Source organism: Sparus aurata, chromosome 4 (assembly GCF_900880675.1).
Source record: "Sparus aurata chromosome 4, fSpaAur1.1, whole genome shotgun sequence".
Classification (NCBI taxonomy): Eukaryota; Metazoa; Chordata; class Actinopteri; order Spariformes; family Sparidae; genus Sparus; species Sparus aurata.
The window spans coordinates 18,299,123-18,310,326 of record NC_044190.1 but is presented as its reverse complement, the minus strand read 5'-3'; the positions used below and the strand labels follow the sequence as shown (position 1 = coordinate 18,310,326).

The window sequence follows — 11,204 nt, the reverse complement described above, 5'->3', positions numbered from 1 at the left end:
ATTAATTAAGCTACCGATATGTTACGTAACCTTAGCTGGCCATCAATATTTTGCGAATGTCTATTGAACTTATAAAATCTATTATAAGTGTTCTTAAGCTAATAAGTCTACCTTTTCTCCGTTGATTCGTTGCCCTATTTTCAAGATGACACTCCTCTGACTCTCCGACCTGGTGCCTGGGTGCTTGCCGTGATGTCACTTTCAAGGCCGCGCTTGATACTGAGCAAGATAGTTATCTAGTTTACCTCAGCACTCGCGACACCCGACCCAGTGCAGGACTCTGCTGTGAAGGTGGAGATATGATGCGGCGGTGGTGTATTTGCGACAATAAAAAAAAGAAGAAGAAATTGGAAGGAGCGGCGGCTAGGATTTAGGAGTGGCTGGCCGCCACTCCTAAGTGAATGTAGAGGAAACACTGGAAACTGATTAATGCAGTCTAATCATTGGTCTGATTAGTGAACCAGCTGAACTCTGCGATCAGGCAGTCTCTTCCTCAAAGTCTTCCAAAAGTCGCTGGTGGCTCTGCCAGGTTTTCCTGATGTCCAGTCCAGACTGGGTAGCACCTTCAGGGCCCTCTGGACCAGAATGGGCAGCGGAGGCTCAGGCTGGACAAGAGATGCTGAGGCTCTACTCGTCCATATTAGCAGGAGTTTGAGGCTAGAGTTTTGCAGCAAAGCCTGAAGATATGGACCAGGTAACAGATTGTTAATGAACTGTGTTCTTTTGAGTGAAATATTAAACCTATTCTTTAAAATAATACAGAACCACTCAGCAGAACTCATGTGAAAATAGTTGAATTGATTTGGTTTTGCTTGTGGCTTTTTTTTAAACTACTTTTCAATCACAGCCACAGGTGTCCTTGTTTCAGTTGTTGCTATTGATGTTTAAAAATGAAACCAATGTGGTTGACTGAGGCTTACATTCACTATTACTGTTTCTGGGAACTGCAACCCAGAAAACAATAGTTTCTCAGAATAGAAACAGTTGAGCAAGAAAACATTGAATACTAGAACATGGCATGTACAAAATCAGAATGTTTTAAAGCAAAACTCTCGCCAGAAAGCAACCAAGGCTTTATTTGGGATTGAATATGAGTCAAACCTTCGTGTAAAACCATAATTACGACGAAAGAGGCACTTTTAAGATTTACCGTATTTTCGGTTTTGGGCAAGTTAATTTTGAACGGCAGAGCTAGGGGCATGACATGCTAGCATCAAAATCGCTATTTATGAATTTATGAAAAAGAAGGTTTTTGAACTATTCACGTTAGCTGCTGCATCTCCTGCGCGTCGCCGTCATGGCAGGCAAAAAGTGTTAATCCCCAGGTGCGACCTGACAGGCAGGAGAGTAATGATGAACCGCTCCTCAAGCGTCCCTGTCAGGGATCGACACTTTTTGCCTGCCATGACGGCGACGCGCAGGAGGTGCAGCAGCTAACGTGAGTAGTTCAAAAACCTTCTTTTTCATAAACTCTGTGTACACAAACAATGTTCTCAATGCTCTTGTTCATGAGTAGAGACCCTGGTGACGTTACGAGCAAAGTTTCATGTTGTGTCGAGCCTTCTTAGTGTTCTAAAAATAGCGATTTTGATGCTAGCGTGTCATGCCCCTAGCTCTCCCGTTCAAAATTAACGCGCCCAAAACCGAAACTACGGTAAATCTTTAAAGTGCCTCTTTCGCCGTAATTATGCTTTTACACGAAGGTTTGACTTGACTCATATTCAATCCCAAATAAAGCCTCGGTTGCTTTTTGGCGAGAGTTTCGCTTTAAAGCAGTGTCAGAAAAATGTGTGACAGTAAAGTATATGCAATTTTTAGTTAATGCACTAAATATGCAAGTAAATCCTCAAATTCCTTCCTCCTAGCACATCCCTGTAGCGACATGGCTAACTCAAATGATCTGCTTACTTCCCAAAGGAAAAAAACAACTGTAGGAATCCAAATCTGATAATTTTTTAATTTGTTAATCCATCCATTCATTTTATGCCGCGTATCTGGTCACATTAAAGTCATTCATTATATCAATAGGGAAGTATTCTGAAAAAACTGAGATAACAATACATCTAGGCCGTATATTCCTTACTGGAAACTTTGAAACATTGTATATGACTGTAAAACAGTTATCAAAATCCATTCTATGTCCTTTAAAACCTAACATGGTGCAAACCGCAGAAATCTATGACATGAACAAACCCTGGATTACCTTGGTGTGACATGAAAGTGTCGTAAGCCTGTGAAATATAGTCCTACCTGAACTCCTGACTCCAGTTCAAACACTGCGTTGCTGTTGGACAGGTAGTCAGCTGACAGGAGACATATAAGCATTTGGCTTCTCTGCACTGCAAGAACCACATCATTTGTGTATGCTGAAAAACAAAATGGAAACCATTAGCGTAACTTGCAGTCAGCACACACAGAGACACACTGGCGATCCTCTGACCTCCTCCAGGAAGCATGTCCCTCTCCAGCAGGCAGAGGCGATACCCCCACTGGTCCTCTAACACTTTGGGTAGCAGCACTTCTAGTGGTCTCTGGGTGGCTTCACTCTCCTCACAGTTCAGTGGGTCCATGCTGGATGAACATGCTGCCAATAAAAATGATTGTTAATGTATTTTACGAGTCTAGTTGCATGAAAATGAATCAATGCAGTGAACTTGTTGGCCTACCTTCGGCATCATTTTCAGGTCTTGATGGGGACGATGGCGTCAAAGGTCCCTCCACCACTGCTGATGTGGGGCTCCACACGTACGACAGAAACACATCATACACTTTCACGTCTGATTGGTGGTGGTGCATGAGAAAGACAACAAATGCTGGACTTAAATGCATTTCTTTTATCATAGATGCAGCTTTGGCAACACTTTAAACAAATGATAAGATAGCAGTGCCAGTCCAAGCCTTTTGGGGACATAAGCAGAATTTGACTTGGTGCCCCATCTTTATTTAATATGTAAAATTATAAAACATGTTTTTTTCTCGATTGGGGGCCCCCTGGTGGCTAGAGGGCCCCAAGAAGCCGCTTAGTTCACTTCTGCCTCGGGCTGGCCCTGTCAGATCGTGATGACATCGTCACCCTGGTTTTTGTCACCACTACATTAACTGCAGCATCATAGAATGCCACCTACATTTATCAAACGATTGCACAGGATTAAGACAGTTTCAAACTATTATAATAATGTTTCAGTTAGTTTATTGATGTAATTGATTTAACCTCTTTATTGTTGTAGAGCTTTATCTTTTCGTGTGTGTGCATTCTCACCTCTGTCATGTTTTCCATGTTGGAAGCGGGATCTGTAGATAAGCTGCAGCTCCAGCCACTTCCCATGCAAAACAATTCCCAGCCCAGCTACCAGCAGCAAAGCTACAATGGGATAGCCAACCAGCAATGGCAGTTTCACTGAAACCCAGTCCAAAATACACTCATTAGATCGTATGATGTCTTTACAGCAGCAATAATGGGTTTGGAGGCGGCAGAAACTAGGTGTAAACACAAAACTAACATGTCACCCTATGGAGTTATCGAGCAAACAGTTGCAGCAAACACGTCGAAACATTCCGTGTAATTCAGAGCGTTAAATTCAGAGAGAGTATTTCACTTGATAAATGTCCAATTTTCACATTGGAGTCCACCTTCACCCCTTTCTTCACTAGCTAGTATGGCTGTCTGCCATTTGGTAATGGATAGAGTACAGTTGGTTAATTTGAGCTTTTTGCAAAAAAAAAAAAAAAAGTTTGTTGTTTTCAGAAAATGATTGGTGAGACTGAACCGGGAAAAAAAAAATTAGCTGGGCGACACTAAAAGGCTGAGGGAGCGATAAATCTCTCTTGAAACCTTGATTTCCCATGGTGTGCTCCCAATGAAACTGAAGCAGAAGAGTCAAGGTTACATACAAAGTCGGTGCAAAGATGCTCATAGATACAGCAAGAGTGACGCAAACACACAAAATGTCCCCTTAAGGTGGGGAGGGTCAGTTGCTTCTTGGCTGCTGAAACCTGGCAAGCTCTGGAAGAGAGAGTCAGATGCAGAGCCAGAGCTTCTGGAGGAATAAACAACCACAGTCACATCAGATTCTGCTTTTACAGGCAGGAGGAAAACCCAGAAATTGCTTTTAAACTTTTGGGGCTAAAAAGTGGATTTATCTTCACTCCCATTTATCTTCCTGGCTGCAGCAGTGACCCGCAGAGTTGACCTCGATTGTCGGATGTTTATGTACTCTGTGGTTGCTGCTGACTGAAGCCGGAGGGGAAATGCATTTTAAGTTGTGAGCATACAGAGGAGAGGGGAAAAAGAAGAGAGAGATCCTGAGTCCCTGGTGAGTGCTGAGTTCACTGAGATGCTCATCTGAATTCTAACACACTGACATACACACCCTCACTGCATGCGGTTGGTAACTAGCTTAAGGCTAATGTACAGTGAAGTGTTCTGGCTGTTTGGGGCCAGTAAACAAGAATGATCATGCAGTCAAACCCACGCTAATGCAAGGAGGACAATTTGCATCACTTGTGGAATAATTCACCAAATTTCCCCAGAGGAGTGATTCCTTTCACAGTATGCGTGTTCATTTGATCCCTTGCAAATATAAGAAATACTGATTTGTGCAGCTTGAAGTTTTGCCTGCACAAATTAAACCTAATGTTTTCAAACTCACCATTGCCAGACATAACTGTGTGCACATGGGTGTGATGAAAACCACTGGTGCCACTGTTGAGCTGGATTGGTTACATAATCTTTGAACTCAACAGATGGAACTTTTTCGGTTTGAGCAAAGATATGAAATGGGGTCAGATGCTGCCTTCTTTCCGACCACAATAGTTTAAACAGGGGTTCAGTCTTCAGTTTCATAGCTCACAGCAATAAGAATTGCCTGCACAGAGACACATCCAGCTGCCTCGGTTACTGGCTTGAGGCAACAACCCCACCTTCAACTTGTGTTACCGTGGTGTAAAATGTGTAAAGCATCTACAATTTCGGGTAGATGCACCTAGCTCACAACCTGAAAGTACTTAGATTATATTTTTTTTGTATGATCTTTATTGTGATTTAATGTTGACATCTTTGATCTATATTAGAATAACTATTTGCATTGTAATATAACAATTGTACGTATCAAATATAAAATGAACTAAATTAAGATGAGAATATAAAATAGAAATGATTGTACCTTTAATTTTCTTCTCGAGCTTGATGGTGACACTGCTGTTTCCAACAGTGTTACTGGCGATACAGGTGTATGTGTTGTCCAGGTCCTGTAGGCGCACCTCTTTTATGATGGCTCTCTGTTTGACCTTGAACCCTTGAGGTTCGACTTCCTCGCATCTGAATCACGGAAAGAGTTTAAGGTAATCAATGAAACTTAAGAAATGAAATCTTATGAAATCTTACCACACAGGCCGAGCTTAAGCATTTACAAATTTACAAATTCACAACCGACTAAGTGACTCACTCTGGCTTTTCCAAGTCCAGCAGGGTCGTATTCTTCGTGTTGCCGCCGTAATTCACGTACCAAAGCACCTTTGGCAAGAACTTCATCTCAAAAGGAAAATATATCTCACATTGAAGAGTGTGATTCTGACCTAGAACAAGTGGAAAAACATGGGCATTATAATCTTGAATGTCAATGAATGTCCTGATAGATGTGACATTCAATATTTTACTTATGTAAGTGTGAGCTACAGCTACAACGGTGTCATAGCACATTTGGACACACTTACCAAGCTCCACTTTCTCTGTTCTGCTGCCATCAGGATGCCTTATTTCGGGAGGGTCTCTTTGTGAGAACGTAGCTGTTGGGGCTGTGTAAAGAAAGTCATGCAGTGCCATATTATGACCTGTGTACTGTGTGTCTGAATTCATTCTGTATAAATCAGAACTGACCTCAACTACACCACACCCACATGTAAGAAAATAGTGCTTTACATGATGCGAAGAATCGGGACATTCAACTTAAAATTATAATAAGAACATTTTGCCATTAGTCTACTGGAAACCCCTATATGCCCCATACTAAACCCAGAAATGTTGTATCCTATGAATTTTTATTAATAAAATGTCATCTATAGGTTTAGCAGATGAGATTAAGCTTGGTTGCTAAAAGTTGCATGCTGGGCAATTTGCGTAATTAGCATAATTAACTAATTAAGGGGAGACACTACAGGTGAAGAACAGGGACAATTTTTTAACTAATATATATCACCATGAAACTTCCCCAGGTGATTACTGACATTAAGACAATTATTTTTTGTATTATGAGTTTTCTGAAATTGTATGTTTAAAAATGCAAATGATGCATTGTCTAATTAAATATGCACTAATTTGCATACATTTCCAGAACATAAATCTAAACATTGGATAAAGCCAGGTTCAAAATTCTTGTTTCATTTTGTTGACATATTATAGCCAAAGGTTTTTACAGAGGGAATATTGGATATCTCTTTTCATCACTCCAAAAATCAGAAAATACTGTCAACAGCCACAAAAAAAAAAAACATTTTCACCCTGTTTTTGGGAATAAAATGTTATATAAATCAGGCTATGAATGATATATGAACAAACCCATCTGTTAATACCTTCAGAATATAGATAGGAATAAAACTGGAAAGTTTGGTGTATATAAGTGCTACTGAAGTGGAGATTTTTGGCTCAGAGTATGAGAAAAAACTCATTTTGAGAAAACAGCCTTTACAGATATGTATTGTGTAAGAAATCTATAGAAGGAAATAGACAAAGTGAAGTCAAGTGAACACCTAAATGTGTATTTTGGATGTTTTCTTTCCACTAGTCTGAAAGAAGACATGTTATGGAAGCAAAATAACCAAAAATCTCAAAATTGACAGTGCATAAAAAACGATGTTTTTGCCTGCTATGTTTCCCCTTAATCGCTTGAAACTGAAAATGGCTGTTATTTTGCTTCTAGTTAACTTCGAAAGGTGATCTAAGAGTCTAAGTCCATGTTTGTGATATCCAGAAATACCAAAGTGCTGAATGTTTCATAACCCCCCTTTTCCACCCTTCTATAGTACATGTCTTTAAAGGCCATTTTCTCAAAATGAGTTTTTTCTCATACTCTGAGCCAAAAATCTCCACTTCAGTAGCACTTATATACACCAAACTTTCCAGTTTTATTCCTATCTATATTCTGAAGGTATGAACAGAGGGGTTTGTTCATATATCATTCATAGCCGGATTTATATAACATTTTATTCCTACAAACAGTGTGAAAATGTTTTTTTTTATGGCTGTTGACAGTATTGTCTAATTTATGAGGTGATGAAAAGAGATATCCAATATTCCCTCTGTAAAAACGTTTGGCTTTAATATGTCAACAAAATGAAACAAGAATTCTGAACCTGGCTTTATCCAGTGCTTAGATTTATGCTCTGGAAATGTATGCAAATTAGTGCAATTTAATTAGATAATGCATCATTTGCATATTTAAACATAAAATTTCAGAAAACTCATAATACAAAAAATAATTGTCTTAATGTAAGTAATCACCTGGGGAAGTTTCATGGTGATATATATTAGTTAAACAATTGTCCCTGTTCTTTACCTGTAGTGTCTCCCCTTAATTAGCTAATCATGCCAATTACGCAAATTGCCCAACATGCAACTCTTAGCACAAAGTTGAATTTCATCAAGATATCTTTTCAATCATAAAAGTTTATAGGAAACACAATTTCTGGGTCCAAGACATTTCCAGTAGACTACATTTGCAAGTTCAATGGAGGGCTTACAAATCAAACAATGAAAGTGGAGTACATTTAATATGTATAACAATCACAACAGGGTTTCATCTGAAAACATCAGTAATGATTAGAAAAGTCAAAGCTAAAGAAAACACTACACAAACATGTCAGATTGCTGTACTGTTCACACTTAACAACTTTCTTTCGTGTAATCGGGAGTATTGCAGTTTTTGTGGTTTGCGCACTCTATGACTGATCAGCGACATGGGGTCACACGTTACAGGATCACACTCGCGAGACCGCCCATGCAGTCCACGTTGTTTGTGAGCTCTTCTGCAGCGAAAAAAGGAGAGACAATAATATGGGTGAGAGGATGGATTATGATGCGTAGGCAGCAAGTTGGTTTCTGCGCTGGGCTGTTTACTCATATTGTGGTTCAGCAAGGATGTCACAGTAACAAGGTTTTACCTAGGTGGTAAAAACAAAGTCATTTTAGGGAAAAATCACTGAAATTTTTTAACATTTATTATTTTATTAGGTTTGACTGGATATATATACTGGATGTGATTGTATACATGCAGTAACCACTCTCTCCCTGGTCTTGTTAGCCTGAATTAACAGCAAGGAGGCGTTGCCAAGATGGCTTCTGAGTGGCAAGGCCTGTCAAAAAGTAATGTGGCAGTACACAGCACCTGAGCCAGTTAGATAGCTCAAACACTAAGCACACGGCCCTTGAGCTCAAGAATAGAGCGCTGCTGCGGCAACACACTCCTTACGTGGCTAACGTTAGCACAAAGCAGGCACGTACATAATTGCCCTTTTTGAACCGATTTGCGGTCAGACATGATGGCTACTTTGCTTGAGTAGTTTATGTATGTATTTGTCATAGTGGGATTTTTATTTTCTGTAGGATACTTTCCAGCTTGATCTGGCTGGTTTCTACATTCTTACCAACCACAGCTCAAGCTAATGCTAGTAAGGGAACATACATTTCCACCACAATCCCTCCAGTAGGTGTGGTGACAGTTCACCCAGTACTTCCCCTCTCCCACTGCGAATGCAGAGACACACAGCACTTACGTACTGCTCTGACGTCAACACTCCTCCTGAAGGTCCACTTGACCCCTTGTTCATTCACTTGTCTGTCACAGAAAAATACACCAGTGTCCTGCCTCCTGACTCGGCAAAGTCGTAGCCATCCATTCTCCACACAGCAGTCTCTTTTCTCACACACGGTTTTGTTACCCTTTAAGAAAGCAGACATGTTGAACTTTGTACTTTATCTGTAATGTATATGTTTCCGTTGAAGAAAACCTCTATCTTTGTTCAGACTACCTTGTACCATCTGACATCTGTGTTGTCACTACAGTTGAGACCTGGGCAGGTGATCGCCCCCCCTTGACCCAGGAACAGGCTTTTACTGTTCTCCTCAGGCTGGAAGCATTTCAGGCTGCTCCTCTCCACCACCTGTAGATGGAAGGACAAATTGCTGCCACTGGATGGCAGAAACACAGACGACAAACATTACAATTTCATTTGTATTCCAGAGGTTTTTAAAAGTAGCTACTAATGACTCCAAGATGTATATTAGTAATTTTTTTAAGACTTGACATGTCCAAGTTTACAGATAAAACCAGTCGTGACTCGTGTGTGTGTGTGTGTACTTTTGCCATAGGAACTAAAAGTAATTTCAGCAAATGGGAAGTAGCAGCGTCCTCGATAGAGAGTGTGGCAACAATGTGGCGATTGTGATTTGCAGAGAGAGACAGTTCAAGACAATTTATATTCACTCAGTTTGATTATCTAGTGTCAAAAAAAGGCATATAGGCACCTTTTATTTTGTATTTATTAGAAGTCATGACAGTGAAACATGATTATTTACCATGTGAGGGACGTGTACTTTCCAGAATGTTTGGCTTCAGCTAACACGTTCCTCCCACAGACAAAAGGTGACTGTTCATTTCCGTCTTCTCTGCCTTCTCCAGTCCTCGACCACACCACCTCCATGATGCGGTTCACACATTTGAAACATGGCATCATGAAGATTTCCCCCTCCACAGCTCTGTAGTACCGCTGCATGATATCCTGTTCGAGCCCTACAGACAGATGATCAGTTCTGGGGCTGGTACAGACTCCTCTGTGTGTTCCATCTTAGTTGTGCAATGTAAAGATATGTGGGACGTCCTTTATGTTTACATTTATGTTTCTTTTTAAACACATCAACGGTCACATTGAAAACCTAAGATACTGAAATACAGTTTGAGCTGAAGTAACATACCTGTTCTTTTCTTTTGAAAGTTTCCCACACAGCATCCCTGCGAGAAAACAGGAACCATTAAAAGAATCACAATGTATCCAGGCGGCATCCTGTGACCCCGAGAAATGTAAACAACGCTTGTCAATGGATCACGCTGATGAAATCCGTTTCTTCACATTTGCAGCAGTTTTTCCTGTCAAGTAACCACATCTGGAGTTGTCGGTGAATGTTGGCTCCTCGCCTCTTCAGTAGCAGTATGAGGTGCAACATTTTTTCACAGAACATATCGATGTTCTGATAGGTGGTGTCATACGGTTTCCTGTTTGGTTGTGTTTGAACGTCGTTTCACTGGAACCTGCTCTAGAACTGTTTCTTGTTAGCGGGCAGTCGCTTCCTGTGCGAACTGCCAAAGTGTAACATTTTACTCTGTTGTGGAACAAAACACTGTGGCAAAACATATTTTTGATTTTAAGCATAAAAACTTGAAATACATAGTAGGCTACAGTGATGATGGGACACACAGAAAATATGGTACTTTTTAATGCTTTTTAACATAATAAAATTAAGGAGACAATACTAAAGAGAGGTCCAAATACAATTTTCAAAGCATAAATTAAAGTACTAAAAGTGTGGCAGTAAGTAGGTTTCACCTGCATGTGGTTTACGCCCTGAATTTCTGGGTCACACCAGTTTTTTCACTGGCCTGTTTTCTAATACCACCGTACAGTCTGGCCTGTATCTCCTCTTGTATGTCCAGACGCGAGTGTTTTGCAGTGTTTCTGAAAAAAATCTCTGTCCATACAACACATCCCTACTTGCCAACTTTGAGACCTAAAAAATAGGGAAATTTTCAAAAACCTAAGGGGTGCTTCCGGGGGTCCTTGCCCCCCCCCCCCCCCAAAAAAACCTTATTATATTGAATGTTCAGTTGTATATCACCACTAACTACTTGACTTCTCATTACCCTTAGCTGGCCAGCGAAGATGGTTTCAGTAAGTTTAATTTTGTTTCTTTCAAGTTGGAATGACACGTTTTTTTAAAAATTGTTGTTCAATTAAAAATCTGGATGGTTTTGTTTTTCACTTTAATGAGGATAATGGGTGATTATACTCCCACTCAACACTTTGTGGGTTTATTTTGTTTATTAAAAAAAACAAAAAACAAACACTTGTGGAATGCAGCAAATTCGTCGCTTTCCCTTAGCAGACAATTGTCTACCTACTCATCCATCAGACATGAAGCAAATTTGGAAGGTTTAGTA

At 40.2% G+C, this 11,204-nt stretch overlaps 1 protein-coding gene across 2 annotated transcripts; it reads right to left on the bottom strand.

The window, feature by feature from the left end:
• Positions 1–281: 281 nt before the first annotated feature.
• On the bottom strand, positions 282–10,222 carry LOC115579777 (interleukin-18 receptor accessory protein-like). 2 transcript variants are annotated; one of them, XM_030413446.1, is made up of 12 exons: positions 9,965–10,222; positions 9,569–9,836; positions 9,022–9,181; positions 8,767–8,932; positions 5,713–5,793; positions 5,445–5,574; positions 5,163–5,317; positions 3,260–3,397; positions 2,667–2,777; positions 2,441–2,584; positions 2,251–2,366; positions 282–677 (listed from the first exon to the last, which is right to left on the bottom strand). In XM_030413446.1, the coding sequence occupies exons 1-12, from the start codon at positions 10,050–10,052 to the stop codon at positions 453–455; spliced, it is 1,782 nt and encodes a 593-aa protein (XP_030269306.1). In that variant the 5' UTR covers positions 10,053–10,222; the 3' UTR covers positions 282–452. The 2 variants fall into 2 exon arrangements, with proteins under 2 accessions (XP_030269306.1, XP_030269307.1); XM_030413447.1 differs by having other exon boundaries at positions 9,569–9,782; positions 9,965–10,221.
• Between the last annotated feature and the right edge of the window lie 982 nt (positions 10,223–11,204).